The sequence below is a fragment of the Sinohyriopsis cumingii genome, chromosome 1, assembly GCF_028554795.1.
Source record: "Sinohyriopsis cumingii isolate HCF-2022 chromosome 1, ASM2855479v2, whole genome shotgun sequence".
Classification (NCBI taxonomy): domain Eukaryota; kingdom Metazoa; phylum Mollusca; class Bivalvia; order Unionida; family Unionidae; genus Sinohyriopsis; species Sinohyriopsis cumingii.
The window spans coordinates 183,657,938-183,676,998 of NC_142961.1; the positions used below are offsets into that span (position 1 = coordinate 183,657,938).

A 19,061-nucleotide genomic window follows, 5' to 3' on the forward strand; every position below is an offset into this window, starting at 1 on the left:
AATTGGAGTAACCTCATTGTCTAGTGATAAGTGTAAAATATAGTTCACTGGAGTAACCTCATTGTCAAGTGATTAGTGTAAAATATAGTTCACTGGAGTAACCTCATTGTCAAGTGATTAGTGTAAAATATAGTTCATTGGAGTAACCTCATTGTCAAGTGATAAGTGTAAAATATAGTTCATTGGAGTAACCTCATTGTCAAGTGATAAGTGTAAAATATAGTTCATTGGAGTAACCTCATTGTCTAGTGATAAGTGTAAAATATAGTTCATTGGAGTAACCTCATTGTCTAGTGATAAGTGTAAAATATAGTTAATTGGAGTAACCTCATTGTCTAGTGATAAGTGTAAAATATAGTTCACTGGAGTAACCTCATTGTCAAGTGATTAGTGTAAAATATAGTTCATTGGAGTAACCTCATTGTCAAGTGATTAGTGTAAAATATAGTTCATTGGAGTAACCTCATTGTCAAGTGATTAGTGTAAAATACAGTTCATTGGAGTAACCTCATTGTCAAGTGATTAGTGTAAAATACAGTTCATTGGAGTAACCTCATTGTCAAGTGATTAGTGTAAAATATAGTTCATTGGAGTAACCTCATTGTCAAGTGATAACTGTAAAATACAGTTCATTGGAGTAACTTCAGTGCCTGGTGATAAGTGTAACATACAGTTCATTGGAGTAACCTCATTGTCAAGTGATAAGTGTAAAATACATTGGAGTAACCTCATTGTCAAGTGATAAGTGTAAAATACAGTTCATTGGAGTAACCTCATTGTCAAGTGATAAGTGTGAAATGCAGTTCATTGGAGTAACCTCATTGTCTAGTGATAAGTGTAAAATACAGTACATTTCAGTATCCTCTGTGTCAAGCTACATTGTACCATATATACTTGCTTAATAGTTGAGGTCAGCTGTAGACAAAATAGACCCTGAGTGGACATCATATAATGTTCCAACAGATGAAATGTATTGTTTATTCATCTTTTTGTCTTCTTTTTTTCCAGAAAATTTACTTCCACCACAAAAGTGCCCGATACCAGGGGCTGTACAAGGTGCTGTGTTGGGCGCAACCCCTACAATGGTTATAGGTATCTGTGTGGGGCTCTACCAATGGGTATCATATTGATGCAGTGGTATGAACCTCTCAACAAATTTATGCAGCTCAAGGTAACAGTTATCATCTCTTTGTACATGAGCATTGTAGTAAATGCCTAGAAGATCTGTGCAATCTGCATAACTTAAGATTGATTCAGATTAGAAGCAGAGTTTTAAAGATTCATTAAGTTCAAAACCATTTGATATTTTATTCACAGTTTCATATAATGTAAAGTTTCTAAACTTCTTCCAAATGGCTTTGTTAGACCCTTATTGCATGCATCTAATTTTAAAATAGAAGTTGTCTCAAACCTACAGTTCTTCTACACTGGGGACTGTTGGCTTTGTTATACCCTTATTGCATGCATCTAATTTTAAAATAGAAGTTGGCTCAAACTTGCAGTTCTTCTACACTGGGGACTGTTGGCTTTGTTATACCCTTATTGCATGCATCTAATTTTAAAATAGAAGTTGGCTCAAACTTGCAGTTCTTCTACACTGGGGACTGTTGGCTTTGTTATACCCTTATTGCATGCATCTAATTTTAAAATAGAAGTTGGCTCAAACTTGCAGTTCTTCTACACTGGGAACTGTTGGCTTTGTTGCATCTAGTTTACTTGCTTTTGTAACAAATAAAATTATGTTTGGTTTTCTAAGCTGGAATGTAAAAGTGTATATATTGCTTGCTATATGATCACTCAAGTTGTAAATGACAATAGATACAAAAAAATCCGTCTTGAAAAATGTTCAAAACAATATTGCATGATATTACATGCATTCAGTTATAAAGTTACAGCAATATTCACAAGATATTGCAGGCAGGCATTTTCTCATTTATTCATCTTAGTTCACCAGTGGCCTAGTGGTTAGAGCATCTGCCCCAGATGCAGGAGGTCATGGGTTCTAACCCTGGCCGAGTCATATCAAGACTTCTAAAAATGGTACGAACTGCTGCCTTGCTAGGCACTCAGCATTAAGAGGTTAGTGATAGGACGGTTCTGCCTGGTGTCAGGATAATGTGACTGGGTGGGACATCATGCTACATGTCTGCGGCATGATGCCTTAGTGCTCGACATCAGTTTAAACTGCCACACTGCAGACATCGTAGCGATATGACTGGAAAATTGTTAAAGCTATGTTAAAAATTGAAATCACACTCACATTTTAGTTCATGCTCAGTTACTGTTGTGCTGAGTGTTTTCTCCAGCTATTCAAGCAGAGGGAGCCCTGGGTGAAATGTATGGAACCATTCTCACTTTCAGGCGGTCCTTTCTGTTATTATATTATTTTTTGTGAACTTGTTATTTGCATCTTGCATCACCACAATATTTGTATTACATTCTTTTACAATACTGCATTAATTTTAGTACTAGTATTTCTTTCTGATCTTAAATTCTAGTGTAATTTTCAAGTTTTTATCCAGGATATAAATGTCTACAGATCAGAATTGAACAGTATATTATCTTCACATAACTCCATCATTGGTTGTTTCTTTCACATTAATTTACATTTGAAAAGAACTGAATTTTATTTTTCATATTGGTCATTTTAAGCCAACCTTTTTATTTTTTTGATCATTAGCAATATTTTCTGATGCATTCTTTGTGTTTGATTGGTCAACCTATCATTCCCTGTAAAAACACACATAATTTTGATCTCAGCATTGCAAGAGTTGTATAATCGAGCAGCAGGATGACAGAGAGGGCTTGTTTAATTTGACACAGCAGAAGCATGCAGATGAGGCTTTGTTGCTAATTATGATACACTGCCAATGTCTGAGGTTGCTTTTTTCATCATTTTACCTTGCTAAAAGGTTCAAGGGCACAGCTTCGAGAAAATGCTGTGTGAAGTACAAATGATTTCCAAGTAATACCTCCAGATAGATGTTACACTTTTTTCAAATTAATTGTGCTGACCATTGTTTAAAAGAAAATTACTTTTAAATTTTGTATTCATTTCCACAATGTAGATGGAATAATTTAGCAGAAAAGCACTTAAATATTGTATTTGAATTCTGTATATTGAAGCTAGGAAATGTACAAATGTTTATATGGACCAGAGTAATGTGGTTGACTATTTCTTATTTTCTCAGTTTTATAAAATCCTCAGTTGTGATTTAAACTCATTTCTTTTCCTGCAGACTTTTGAGTGTGATTCATTACCCCTAGACCAAAAAGTGTTCGAGATGTTCATTTCTCCAGAACTAGAGTATCCTTTGATTTGCCTGGGAGTCCGAAAAGGGTAAGGGTACTATGAGTAAGATAGGTTACTATTAATAGAGTCAACATGCCCACTTACCTTATGGAAAGAGAATGGGTACTTGTCATTAGTCTCAGCAAAATATCTTTGAAGATATCCTAAGGTAGGGAAAAAAGGGAAACAACTTGTGGAGGATGTTATACCTATCTTCCCTTTTGGTCTGTCTTGCTTAGGCTTAAGATTTTCAGACCTACTTGAAAAATCTGTCAGATATTTAAGAAAACAGAATGACTTTAAATCTTAATTTAATTGCAGAATAAACCAGCATTAATAAGTTGTATAACAGATGAAATTCCATTGCAGTGGGATTGTTGCAAACTAAAAAAACACTGCAATTTTGCTGGGTCATTGTGTATAGTTACTTCCACCTGCCTTAGATGGATTCCTTTTCCTAATTAGAAAGTAATTAATGAAATTCAATCAGGTATCATATTGTACAGTATTACTTCTTACCAGAATTACATCTATTTAGAATGATTGAGTTCCACATATTATGTAATGATTGTACGTTTATTTAAATTTGTTTTGAGTGGGTTTTTTTTATTAAGAGTCTAATGAGAGCTCTTGACTTTTAAGCTTCTAATTATTTTCACAATTTTGAAGCATTAGCAAAAGCAAGTAATATTCAGTTTTAGGTAAGCTTGTAGCTCTGCTGACCAGTAGCTTGTGTGTTGGCCTCTTGTCCATTGTCTGTCCATTAGCATAAGTTTGTTGTCACTACCATAATGATGGTAAGTCTTGGGACATCCTTAATTATTTTCAAAAATAAGTATTTTATGACATATAGAACTTGGGACATGATATTATAAAAACAAATTTACATACTACATCGTGTCCCACTCAGTCACATTATCCTGACACCAGGCCGACCAGTCTTAAAAATAACCTTTTAATGATGACTGCCAAGTGAGGCAGCTGCTGATACCAATTTTATAAGTCTTTGGTTTGACTCCGTTGGGGTTCGAACCTGCAACCTCCCACATCTGAGGCAGATAATTTTGCTGATATGTAGCAAAGGGCCATAAAGGATTAATGTTGTACAACAAAGGTTTAGTTTAGGTCCCAAATGAAAATCTGCTGCTTGAACATCATGAAAATCTTGTTATCGCTACTGGTCCTAATGGATGGTAATATTCACATGGAATTTTCACTAAAAGACTTCTTATGATGATGTATTGTTTCTCATGATTGAAAATGCTGCCAAAGTGACACCCAGTATGGTTTCCATTATGGACATCATGAAAATATCACTACTTAATTGATGTTATTGACTTGACATTTTTAGCAAAAGACTTTCTACGATGTCAAGTTATCCAAAATGAACATGGTGCCATTCTGACATCCAGTGTGGCTGCCATGGCAGTCTTCTTGAAAAATCACCACTCCTGAATGGGTCTGCATATTCAACATGGTTTTTCACTAAAAGACTTCACATGATGTCTAGTTCATTATAAAACCATATGATGTTGATCACAGTGGCAAACATGGCAGCTATCCTGAAAATGTGATTATCACTACCCCTCCATAAAATGGGGTCTTCACTGAAAGACTTCTAATGTTATCTAGTTGTAAATAGAAATTGTGCCAATCCAACATCAAGTATGGATGCCTTAATGACCACTGAAAAAGTCTTGTTATTGCTACTTCTTCTGAAAGAATGGTCTTATTGGCTTCACTAGAAGACTTTTTATGATCTCTAGTTGGTCCGAAATGAAAATGGTGCCACTCATTGTCTGATATGGCCAATATGGTAACCATTCAAAACATCTTGTTAACTCTATGCCTTCAGAACAGATGATTATTTTGACACTGGGTTTTCACTGAAAGACTTATGATATCTAGTTGGTCCTAAATGAAAATGCTGCCAACCTGACATCCAGTTTGACTTATCACTAGCTTTTCATAATGGATGAATGTAATAACATGAGGTTTTCACAGAAAGACTTCTAATAACTTTTAAAAAAATTGATCCTGAATTAAAATACTACCATGCAGACATTAAATAAGACTCCTTTTAAAGTTTAGCTGGTCCTAATTGAAAATAGTTCTAATCAGATGTCCAGTTTCATGGCTTGATTGTCATAATGAAAATCATATCATTGTTAAAACCGACAGTTGCATTGACATTGTTTTCTCCAAAAGGCTTTTGATGATATAATGTTGTCCCACAGAAATCCTAGTAAGACTTCTTATAATGTCTAGTTCTTATGATACAATGTTGTCCCAAAGAAATCCTAGTAAGACTTCTTATAATGTCTAGTTCTTATGATATAATGTTGCTCAGCAGAAATCCTAGTAAGACTTCTTATTATGTCTAGTTCTTATGATACAATGTTGTCCCACAGAAATCCTAGTAAGACTTCTTATTATGTCTAGTTCTTATGATACAATGTTGTCCCACATAAATCCTAGTAAGACTTCTTATAATATCTACTTCTTATGATACAATGTTGCCCAACAGAAATCCTAGTAAGACTTCTTATAATGTCTAGTTCTTATGATACAATGTTGTCCCACAGAAATCCTAGTAAGACTTCTTATTATGTCTAGTTCTTATGATACAATGTTGTCCCACAGAAATCCTAGTAAGACTTCTTATAATGTCTAGTTCTTATGATATAATGTTGTCCCACAGAAATCCTAGTAAGACTTCTTATAATGTATAGTTCTTATGATACAATGTTGCCCAACAGAAATCCTAGTAAGACTTCTTATAATGTGTAGTTCTTATGATATAATGTTGTCCCACAGAAATCCTAGTAAGACTTCTTATAATGTCTAGTTCTTATGATACAATGTTGCCCAACAGAAATCCTAGTAAGACTTCTTATAATGTCTAGTTCTTATGATACAATGTTGTCCCACATAAATCCTAGTAAGACTTCTTATAATATCTACTTCTTATGATACAATGTTGCCCAACAGAAATCCTAGTAAGACTTCTTATAATGTCTAGTTCTTATGATACAATGTTGTCCCACAGAAATCCTAGTAAGACTTCTTATTATGTCTAGTTCTTATGATACAATGTTGTCCCACAGAAATCCTAGTAAGACTTCTTATAATGTCTAGTTCTTATGATATAATGTTGTCCCACAGAAATCCTAGTAAGACTTCTTATAATGTATAGTTCTTATGATACAATGTTGCCCAACAGAAATCCTAGTAAGACTTCTTATAATGTGTAGTTCTTATGATATAATGTTGTCCCACAGAAATCCTAGTAAGACTTCTTATAATGTCTAGTTCTTATGATACAATGTTGTCCCACAGAAATCCTAGTAAGACTTCTTATAATGTCTAGTTCTTATGATATAATGTTGTCCCACAGAAATCCTAGTAAGACTTCTTATAATGTCTAGTTCTTATGATACAATGTTGCCCAACAGAAATCCTAGTAAGACTTCTTATAATGTCTAGTTCTTATGATACAATGTTGTCCCACAGAAATCCTAGTAAGACTTCTTATAATGTTTTGTTGGTCCTTATAGTGATTTTTGAAAATCTAGTTTTGACAGAAAAACTTCTTATTGGTTCTGCAGGAGATCTGACCATCAACATACCCACACTTTTTTGAGGGAGTTCTAAAACTAGACCTAATTGAACCTGTGGTCAAGTTAAAGAACATATTATATATATATATATATATAGAGAGAGAGAGAGAGAGAGAGAGAGAGAGAGAGAGAGAGAGAAATCAACTTGGCACTGCAATGGCTTGTTTAGTTTCAATCAAATTCACTGACATGTCAGCTTAACAAGAACCCTGATGAGTTTGATGATCAGAGTTACAGTCCTTGATCACCTTAGAATGTGCCTTACTCAAACACTCCAGCATTCACATTTTGTTTTTAACATTAACCAAATTGTATGTGAGGCTTTATCTCGGCAAGATATCAACCAGCATTTACATTTTGTTTTTAACATTAACCAAATTGGATGTGAGACTTTATCTCGGCAAGATATCAACCAGCATTTACATTTTGTTTTTAACATTAACCAAATTGGATGTGAGGCTTTATCTTGGCAAGATATCAACCAGCATTTACATTTTGTTTTTAACATTAACCAAATTGGATGTGCGGCTTTATCTTAGCAAGATATCAACCAGCATTTACATTTTTTTTTAACATTAACCAAATTGGATGTGAGGCTTTATCTCAGCAAGATATCAAATGAGGTCCATGCTGAGTATTTTTTTACAAATTCTTACAGGGTAATTGCCCTTGGTCAGCTTTGAATGAGTGTTCATTGGACTAGTGAACACTCCAGCATTCACTTTTAATTTGATTCCAGTCATATTTGCAGTAAAGCTTCAGCCCAAATAGATTGTACACAAGTTAAAAGATGACCAGGTACCTTACTTTACAGAGTCGTGGCCCATCAAAGTCTTAGAATATGCATTCCACATGGATGTGAATAAACCTGTTGTCAGTGGCTTCTGAACACTGTAGCTGTCACACTTTTTCACATGATTTCAACTAAATTTGCTTTGGGAATTCTCTTCAGCAAAGGTAGCTGATGGCTTTGATGATGACCAGATTTTGAATGCATTTGATAGAGTTATGGCCTGGTCCAACTTGGAATAACCACACATCCCAATTAATTTCAAACATTCTTGCATCCACATCTTTTGTTTGATATCAACCAAATTTCCTGTAAAGATTTATCTTGACAAGATCTCAAAAAAGTTTGATGATAAGCGTATTTGGATCATATTATCCAGTGTTCATACCCGTGACTAACTTGGAATGTTTTAATGACTTGTAAAAGCTAGCATTATTACCATCAGTTATGAAACTTCAAATTCAGCAAGATCTTTGATGTTATCAATTTCAAGAACAATTTTGATCTTGTTTTACTAAATTACTGGCAAGAATTGACTCTGTACTACACCCAATTCTGAATCCCCCATCCTCTTAGTGGGAGATGGCAGGGGACAGTTGCCAAAACTTCTTGTTTTGCTGTTTAGCTCACCTAGTCTTAAGTCCAAATGAGTCTATGGTTAGGCCCTGTGTCTGTTGTGTTGTGTATCATCCATCATGAATTGTGTGTTGTCTGTCACCAACAATTGCCTCTTAATACTCACAAGGCCAAATTTCTGACTGATTTCAATCAAAATTGAAATCTGTTTTATTTTATCAAAATCTAGGAGCTGATAATGTGTGAAATCCATTCATATTAATAGGGTGAAGTTGCACCTGATTGGCTGACCTTTTTACCACTCCAAACTCTATCTTTCACATCCAGTTTTGATCAAGCTATGAATTTGTTTTTATACAGATCTGGGAAAAGTTCGATTAAAAACAAGATCCACAAATTTGAATATGGTGATCTTGTATCTGATTGGCTGATACATATTTCTGATCTGATTTTGATTGGTTTGGAATTTATGCTTGTATCATCAAGATCTGAGACTGTTTCATTAATGAGAAAAATCCATACATATTTGTGAAGTGATCTTGCACGTGACTGACTGAGCTGATTACCACTTTGGAAGCCATATTTCTGATCCAGTTTTGATAAAAATTGGAATATGGGCATGTATGTTTAAGATCTTTGGAAATTTGAATGTAAAAGGGAGCAGCAGATAAGTGATCTTGCATCAGATTGACTGCACTTGTTACAACTCTATCTGGTTTATTATTATCAGGATCATGGATGACTTTGATTATGAACAAGAGACAATATGTATTATTAATGCTTCTATATATAGAAACAATTTTTATCATGATATGGTCAGATAGATAAAATCAAAATAAGGTACAGTTTGTAGCGATAATTTACTTTGGATGAGCAACAATACATCGGCCTACTTAGTGAAATGGCCAGCTGTGATGTAAAAGGCGAGCATTATCAGGCCCAATTGGGCCAGTTATTCTTCCTTTTTGTTTTGAAAATTGGATATCCAACCCAACTTCTATACTTGGATATTATTTCTTGCAGAGCTGATAGCAGCCACTTGAAGTTTGATGTGATAAACCTTAATTCAGGATCAAATTGGTTTCTGGACATAGAAAACCAAGATGGTAAATACATTTCTCTTATATATTCTACAGTAGAATGCAATTAATGGATTGAGTTTTATGTAAAAATAATGCCAAGTTTCTGAAGGCCTAAAACATATGTAGGCTTCTTTTCAAAAAGTTTTTCACAGATCAGTTTTCTTTCAAGATGTTTTAACATTGATGCATTAAAATATACAAGGGAGGAGAAGAATAAAAAGCCAGATTATTGTTCTTCAGTACTTGCTCAAGTCTAAGTACATTCTTTGTTAGAGTCAATGTTGTATACAATAAGAATATTTATTACATAAATCTAAGCACCTGCATTAATATAAACAAATATTTTAATTATTCGTTTTTAGTTCTACTTGTTATAGACCAGAAGAGCTTCGTAAATTGCCTGTTGTCTGTCATCCATCATCTGTCCATCTACTAGCAAATGTTTTCTTTGATTGTTACTTTTTCTAAACTGGTCATGAAACTTGACACGTACATTCATATCAGTGTCTGGTTGGTCCAAAATGAAAATGGTACCACAAGGACATTCCAATATGGCTACCACTATGACCATCTTGAAAATTTTGTTATCACTACTCCTGAATTGATGGTCACATCATTAAGGAGTTTCCACTTAAAGACTTCTTATGATGTTGGTTCTAATTGAAAATGGTGCCGATCTGATATCCAGTTTGATCAACATGGCATCCATCTTGAAAATCTTGTTATTGATAAGTCTCTTTAATAAAAAGTCATATCAACATTCCATTTTCACCAGACTTTCTATAATGCTAAGTTGGTCCTAAATGAAAATGCTGCCAATCTAATATCCAATATGGCCACCATGTCAGCCATCATCAAAATTTTGTTACTACTACTCCCCCAAATGGATGGTCATATTGACATTGTCTGACATCCAATATGGCCACCATATCAGCCATCATCAAAATCTTGTTACTGCTACTCCCCCAAATGGATGGTCATATTGACATTGTCTGACATCCAATATGGCCACCATGTCAGCCATCATCAAAATCTTGTTACTGCTACTCCCTCAAATGGATGGTCATATTGACATTGTCTGACATCCAATATGACCACCATGTCAGCCATCATCAAAATCTTGTTACTGCTACTCCCCCAAATGGATGGTCATATTGACATGGAGTTTTCATTAAAAGATAAATGATGTCTAGTTACTAAGTGAAAATTGTCTGACATCCATCATGGCCACCATCTTGTCATAGCTACTCCTCCTAAATGGAAAGCCCTGTTGACATGGGTTTTTTACTTGAAGTCTTTTTATGACTACTCTGAATGACTAGATCGTCATATTGACATGGGGTTTCACCACAAGATTCCTAATGATGTATGGTTGGTCCTTACTGAAAATGGTCAGCCATACTCCACTATACCAGCCTCAGCATCCAATCTGAAAATGGTTAGTCTAACTCCACTATACCAAGCTCAGCATCCAATCTGAAACTCTTTTATCGCAGAAAATTGTCAAAGATGGTTGCAGTTAAAATGAAGAAACAGTCTCTTGGATTCCAGGAAATTCTTTTCAGCTTGTAGAGTGTCAGTCCCTTCGATTTTGAAATTAAAATAATGTTATAACTTTTTATATACTAGGCAATGTCCGCCCTTTCTCACCATTATGTGATTTTACATACTTAAATATTCTACTGTTGTGTTATATTGTACTGTCAAGAACATCCCTCATTGTAAGGCTTCTCACATATAATGCAGGTCACTTTTAAGGCTTTCATGAATAGTGTTGTAAAGAGGAAGCATACTGTATATTAGTCACATCTTGCTGATGTCAGATAAATATCTCTGTAATTTCAGGTGAGCCTCTCTCTGTAGTTAATGTAACTCAGTTAGAAAAAGACACAATACTGGTGTGCTATGACAGTAAGTATTATATCATCTCGTTTCTAAATCTTTCTAATAGGTACCAATAGATATGCTATACATTTTTAGAACAGCTTGATTGTGTCTGGTCGTGGTGATGGGGTCTTAGTAGGTCTTTTTGTTTAGGGCTTGAGGACTGTATGGTGAAATTCATCTTGAGAATAAGTTCTCTTTTGTAACAAATTTATGATCTTCTCTAATTAAAATACCTGAAATAGGTCCTGGCTTTCTAAATATCTATCCACCTTTAGTAACCATAGAGCAACCCAATTTGATTTGCTATCTCAAAATGTAGGTCACTATACCCTAATATTTGTATCACCTTAGATATTGAGAGTTGAAATCCATTGAATGGGGAATTAGTGGTAAAGATGGCAAATGGGGAAGGTTCTGGTCAAGACAAATAAAAGTGTAATTATAAAAAGCATTAGATTATTTTACCTAGTATGACAGAACTTGGAATAGTCATCATCTGCTTTAGCTTCAGTCCAGTCATTAAAATTCACTATTGGGAGTTCTCAGAACCATCTCTCTGCATTCAATCATTAAAATTCACTATTGGGAGTTCTCAGAACCATCTCTCTGCATCCAGCCATTAAAATTCACTATTGGGAGTTCTCAGAACCATCTCTCTGCATCCAGCCATTAAAATTCACTATTGGGAGTTCTCAGAACCATCTCTCTGCATCCAGCCATTAAAATTCATGCTTTGGAGTTTGCAGAAACGTCTGCGCCCAGCCATTAAATTTCATTACTTGGAATTCTCTGACCATCTCTCTTCATACTGCATTGTCTCAAATGCCTAGATTTCATACTGCATTGTCTCAAATGTCCAGATAAGGGTCTTAACATTCATTTTCTTCTGATGATAGTTCACATTAATAAAACCTTAGCCATATGTACATTTATGTTGTTGGACTGATTATAATTTTACTTCTGACTTTTCCATATTTATCTCTGTGTCCACATTTTGCTCAATCCACACCTTTAGATGAGGTTGATTGCAAAGATCATACATTAGACTAGTCACGTTATATAGGCTGTCAGCCAGACTAAACACATGTCAAGATGGTGACTTAATGTTGGAACTGGCAGTTTTGCAAATGAAAAAGGATTATGCTTTGAATGTTTTCAGTATAAACCTTGGCATATACTTGCCATTATAAAGTGTTGGAGATGTTTTCTAGTTGCCACATTATGGTTCTGAAGGGTGACCAATAAACCATTTCACTTGCCAATTCTGAATTGTTAGTCACAAATGCAACCATTGTAGCCACAGCATGGAGCACTGAGTCATTTTAGAATTGTATTTATGCTTTGATTCAGGCTTTCCTAATGGTTTGGATAATGCTTCCCCAATTAAAGTAGTAGAACAGTTGGATGGTACTGATAAAATTGCCAGATACAGCTGTTCATTCTGTATTTCCGTATCACACATCCAGATTTGAACTACTATGATGCTATTTTGACGTCAGCACATAGATATTTTCAGGTGCAGTGAATTATACTTTTACAAATGCCAGTTTATTTTGAATCTCTGAAGCTAAAAATGTTTAGAAAGCATAAAAAAGCAGGTATGTACTAAATACAGAATCTCATAAAAGCAGGTATGTACTAAATACAGAATCTCATTCATGTTATGTACTGAGGGAAAAGAACTCATTTGATATGGTTTATAATTACATCTTGTCCTGACTGCCTTGATATATCTCTATGCCATATCAAACTCATTCTTTCTGCCGACTCATAACAAAACATGTATGCAGTTTTGTGTATTTAAATTACATTATTTATCTAAAAATGTTTTATTATTCTTTACAAAATATTTTAAGGCTAAAGCTATCCAAGTCCACCTGATTGCTGCCCTTTTTGTAGATCCTATGAAAGTATCACATATACTCAGGTGATAACTCTAATCCAGCTGCAATCTGCACAGACCCAGATCTGCCATTATGCCAGCAGGTCTGGGTCAGTACATTTTGTTTGGAGTAATTAGAATAAACAGCGTGGACCCAGATCTGTGGGCACATCACCTTACTCATGTATGAATCAGCTACAGACAAATGCAACCATATTATTGATAATGATAATTTCATTTTTTAAATTAAAAAGCATGAATCATTGATTTTGTATTTATCTAATATTATCTTGACTGTAAATATGAATATTATAGTTATATGATGGATATCTTTTTCTGTATAAACCTAAGTTTAGTTCACTATGGGGGCCACGAGTGGCTGAGTGTTCTAAAACGCTCTTCGTTACGGATCACTGCCATCTCACCTCTGTCTGCGTGGGTTCGAGTCTTGGATTCGGCCAATGTGGGTATGTGAGAAAGCTTGCCAGTAACTTCTTGTGGGTCGGTGGTTCTTTCTGGGGTTTTCCCGGGTTCTTCCTCCACCATTAATACTGGCCGCCATGCATAGCCTATCATGTGCTGAAAAAATGGTGTTAAACCCCCACAACAACAACAACAACAAAGTTCACTATGTTAATCATTATTTAATCTGACTGGAAAGCATGATACATATGTAGTGTCTGTCAAAATAGTTTAAATACAGAAAAGTAAACACCCTCAAGCAGTGTAATGATTGACTTGTCACTTAAGTAAAAAACACAAGAGTTCATTGGAAAGTGGTGTCTTTTCAGAGTTGTGAGCTTGTTAAACTTAACATTGATTTTATGTCGTTGCCACTGATGGATGACATCATGCTCATTTTGTCTTTCAACAATTTCTTCCAAACAATGTCAGATGAGAATAAAAAAGACATGGATTTACTCTGAGAAAGCTTGTATAATTTATTCCTTGAGTTATGCTACATTATGGAAATAAGTATGTTTAATAATATGACATGTAGTAAGTCACTTTGAATTGCTCATTTCTTTTATTATTAGTAATATTTATTCATTTATTTAGTTAAGAACTGCCAGGATCATATAAAAACATCTATCCATTGTTTCTTTGCTTGGATTTTTCGAGACTGGTCGATCTCATTATGGTTATTATCAGTAAATGAAATTATTTGAAATCAGAATTATTCAGAAAGGGCACTATATAAACATATCAACAGTGAAATTTTTTATATTTCAAAGTGCTTGAATTTGTATGGGTTTTGCCATAGTTGCTTCATTGCATGGTGACAAGTTTTATTTTGAAAAAAACTGTCATCATTAGTTTCTGGCAGCATACTGTCAAAATTAGCAACAATCGTTAAATATTTGAAGGAAGTGAAATAAGCTAACCCATTGCCTTTGGGAATTTATTTTCATTTGGCTCTCAGCATTAAGAGGTTAGTGCTAGGAATGATCGACCTGGAGTCAGGATAATGTGACTGGGTGGGACATCATGCTACATGTTTGCGGCATGATGCCCCAGTGCTAGACATCAATTTAAACTGCCACACTGCTGACATCATAGCAGTATGACTGAAAATTGTTAAAGCTGTGTTAAAAATCCAAACCAGACACACACACACACACACACCACATTTTCATTTTAAGTTGAGGTGGGGCAGCCAGTTTTTGGGGGTTACTTCTGATTGAATCAAAACACCTTTTAATTCAGAGAAATTCTTTTTGCCAGATGCTAAGATGTGTAATAGATACTAAAGCTTGAGTTTCATCCATGTATGAGCCAGTGAGTGAAAATTGGACTTCCTTGCTATTTTTCTCTTATTGGACACACGATTTATCCCTCCAGGTCGCCTTTTTCTACAAATCTAAAACTTTCCTTACATTAAGCAGAAGTTTCTCTGTCCATGTGATTTAGGTCCAGCAAGGGGATATCTCAAATCTGGACACAAATTCCAGTTCTGGAACTGGCAATATTTTGCTGAAAAGTTGCTGGCTCTCAAAATTCTGCTTATTTGGTGTGTATTTTTAAAACAAACATAGAACTGTATATTATTTACCATCATTGTAAAACAAAATCTGTCCTCTTTTCTCTATTACCATTTATATTGGTATTTCTTGATAACATACAGACCCAGAAAGGGTTAGGGCCGCGCATGGCCAAGTGGTCTAAAGCATTCACAGCAGCAGAGGGGGCGAATCGGACATTTTGTCCAATCGTTATTTTGCTTAATTATTACTTTCTGCACTCAACGATCTAGTGTCGTCAGCGCCTGGTAAAAAAAAAACGACGACGGTCCATCCTACACGATGGTGACGTCATTTGGTTTAATTAACACCTTCTGCGCGCCGATCCCCAGTGTCGTCAGCGTCCGGTAAGCACATCGACGACCGCGTCGATGTCATCGCCCCCCCTGCTGCTAAGTGGTTATTTACAATGATCTTACAAACAGAGTGATCACTAACTCCTCCTCCTGTAGATCAATTAGGTTATTTGACTGATCGGTGAGTTTAAAATTAATTCTCGTTAAAAACCGATCATGGCATCGCATATAGACCGGATTAATCGGATTCTCAACGATTAAAAATCCCGGAGGGGCTGTTGGTGAAAATGAATAAAGGATATATCCCTGTTGAGCTTGATTTGATTGATTGGTATCTACCTGGTAACTCCCTTCGATAACATCACACACTAGATTGATTGCTATCACCGATGCGATATTTACGTTGTATGGAGCAATATGCCTACCATCATCCCCGTTATCGTGTCTGAGGATATAAGTTGATGGACCGATAAAATCATTAAGAGACTTTCTTAGTTCTGGCGTGTTGTATCTTGGAAACTTAAAATCGGGTAAATCGGCTTCTGCGATATTATACTCGGTTAGGAATTTTTGTTTATTATCAATTCTGCTAGTGGATATTACCCCGATGATTCTTTCATTGATATATTCCATGTCTAATATAAGTTGATTTAACACCTCAACGTGTTTTTGTGCTTTTGTTTCCCGTAGCTGTTCTAGTTGTGATTGGTAAATACGATTAATCTCGATAAAAAACCTATCGATATCATTTAAATTAACTTCGACCTCGACGACCGATCCAGGAGTTTTCTCGTACCTAAAATACCAATACATGGTATTCCTGTCTTGAAATGTAAACCAGTCGGGGGGTGACGAGTTTTTCATAACAAACAAAACATCTCGATAATTGGGATTAATCTCATGATACGATTGTTTGCCCTCGGGGTTTTCATAAGGTGGATTCTTAGGCCATCCTAGTATGGTTCTTATTGAACTGTTATAAATATCAACCATATACCCCGGTGTGCTTATTTCAATCGTCGACGATAACGTCGGTTCATGAACCGTAATAGCGATTTTTGATTCCTTTCCTGTGATCGATTTTATCCTGCGTTGAAATTCTTTATTGATTTGTTCTATTTGGTATGACCCAGTTGGTATTGTAACCTCCTCCCAGTTTGGGGTTCCATCGGGTTTATTTTTCCGTGCAAAAACCAGCGAGTTATTAGGTTGTTGTCCGTTAAATGCGTCCGCTCGAATATTAGGCCAACTGTGATATACTCGCAATTTTGCCAGCGCTATTTCCTTCACTGGAACCGGTGATGGAAAGTTTACACTGAATTCGGGTTTCGTTGATGTTATCGATATCATATTTGTTTGTACCGGAGTGGTGTTCTCCGCGATCCGCTGAAGTAATTGAAACCCTTCGGGGTTCAGTGACATTATTATTATTTGTTGTCTTTAGTGTTTAATATTAATAACCAGAGCCCATTGAGGTGGTTCCGGCTTCCAGTTGAAAATCCTCGATTTTTGACATCGCGGAGCTATACAACTGGACCATCGTGGAGAATTCAACATCGGATACGAACAAATTATCAATCGATAACGAGATCAACCCGGATAATTTCGAGTATGCGTCGGATACTATTTGATGTTTTACTGTATACTCGTTGAGTTTTTTCTGAAAACACGATGATATCTTTTTAGTGATTGCGTTGGCGACTCCAGCAACTGTTGTCATTGCGGAGACAGCGATTGGAACAGCGATCGGGGCTATCGTGGTTACCGTGGATAAAATAACACCGGTACCGGCTATTATACCCGACACCGAGTACACGACCGCGTCGATGGCGGTTATTTTACGACGGTATTTTTTTATTTTTACACGGTATTGTTCGGAAAGCGTTTTCAAGTTCGCGGAAAATTCTTTTGCGGTATCGAATCGATATTGATGTGACGTCGGTGATACCTCTGATTCAATTTCCTTGGTGGTCATTTTTATTTTAAAAGAGCTAGTGTTTTTAATTACTTAGATCCACTACAAATTCCGCATACCATGTGATGTTTGCCCTAAATAGACTGCTATCAACGGCTTTAATTATAAACCGTTCGATTGTATCCTTGTCGATGATTGTTGATATTGTATTGTTAAACCCGGATGAACTCGGCGATGATATACTGAACTGCATCGCCGAAATCAATGTCAATCGATAAATGCCCTTAACAATTGCGGTGACATCTATTGCATTACGCGTAGGAGTCCAATCGAATGATCCGTATTGAACCGTGTATACGCCACTGCCGATGATCCCATGAGGTGTTTTCATTTTTTCGAGTTGCTCTGTCATTCTAGGTAGTTTGTCCTTAATCGCTTCAACATCAGTTTTGATTGTTTTTATTTCCCCTCCATACGCGTCTACATTTTTTTTGTTCGCTTCAATATTAGTTTCGAGTTGCTCTGTTATTCTCGGTAGTCCGTCTTTAATCGCTTCAACATCAGTTTTGATTATTTCTATTCTACGCAAATTCGCGTCTATATTATTCTTGTTCGTTGCAACATTAGTTTTGATTGTTTCTATTTCCCGTGTATTCTCGGTCATACTTTTTTTGTTCGCTGCAACATCAAGTTTGATTGTTCCTATTTCATATGTATGTACGTCTATACCTTTTTTGTTCGCTGCAACATCAGTTTTGATTAATCCTATTCCCCGCCAATACGCGTCTACATTTTTTTTGTTCGCTTCGACATCAGTTTTGATTGTTCCTATTTCCTGTGTATGCGCGTCCACACCCTTTTTGTTCGCTTCAATATCAGTTTTGATTGTTCCTATTTCCTGTGTATGCGTGTCCATATTATTTATGATCGTTGTAACATCAGTTTTGATTGTTTCTATTTTCCGTCCATGCGAGTCTACATTATTTATGATCGTTGCAACATTAGCGCCGATTATTTCTATTTCCCGTTCATGCGCGTCTACACTCCTTTTGTTTGTTGCAACATCAGTTTTGATTGTTTTTATTTCCTGTCCATACGCAGTGATATCATTTATAGTTATTGTGATTTCATCCGGTTTGGCATTTTTTTTACCAAGGAATTTATCAAAGTTGTCATCGATCCTGTTAACATTTTTTCGTAACGAGGTAAATTGGCCAGACAGCGTCGTAAACTCCAAAATAGTATTTTTTATTGTTGCAAGATTCGGTTCGGTTACCGTCGGGGTTCCAAAAAAACTAGCGGTAGTGAGTTGTATATCGGTGACAGATTTTTTCACCTCGGCGACAGATTTTTTCACCTGCGCGTCAAGTTCGGTCACCGATCTATCTAACCTTGTAAAACCGTCCTGGACTAATGTTACCCTATCCGTCACCGCTGATATATGTCCACCCGGTTTGAGTCGTCCGTCGCTGGTATACAGCGCGATAGTGTCCTCGGCGGCATCACGCTGTCGTATTAAAACGTCATTCAGTGACACATTACCGGATTTCAATTTACCCTGGCGGTCTTGAAATACAACTATTTCGCCCGGGTCAACACTTGTTAGATTCAACGTATCAGCGATTTCATCCTCAATTAGTTTTTTTATGTCATCGGTGGCGGGCGTTTCCGTGGGCTTTTTCAGCGCCGAAACCGGTCGT

At 35.9% G+C, this 19,061-nt stretch overlaps 1 protein-coding gene across 8 annotated transcripts in view; it reads left to right on the forward strand.

Annotated features, from left to right (window-relative positions):
- LOC149808515 (mitogen-activated protein kinase kinase kinase kinase 5-like) overlaps window positions 1-19,061 on the forward strand; it is a 213,566-nt gene that overhangs the window by 111,487 nt on the left and 83,018 nt on the right. For all 8 annotated transcript variants that reach the window (XM_089978310.1, XM_089978325.1, XM_089978335.1 and 5 more), the window contains 4 exons: window positions 1,009-1,171; window positions 3,240-3,340; window positions 9,302-9,384; window positions 11,206-11,271. In XM_089978310.1, the coding sequence (XP_089834436.1) occupies window positions 1,009-1,171; window positions 3,240-3,340; window positions 9,302-9,384; window positions 11,206-11,271 (413 nt within the window). The remainder of the gene's footprint in view (window positions 1-1,008; window positions 1,172-3,239; window positions 3,341-9,301; window positions 9,385-11,205; window positions 11,272-19,061) is intronic.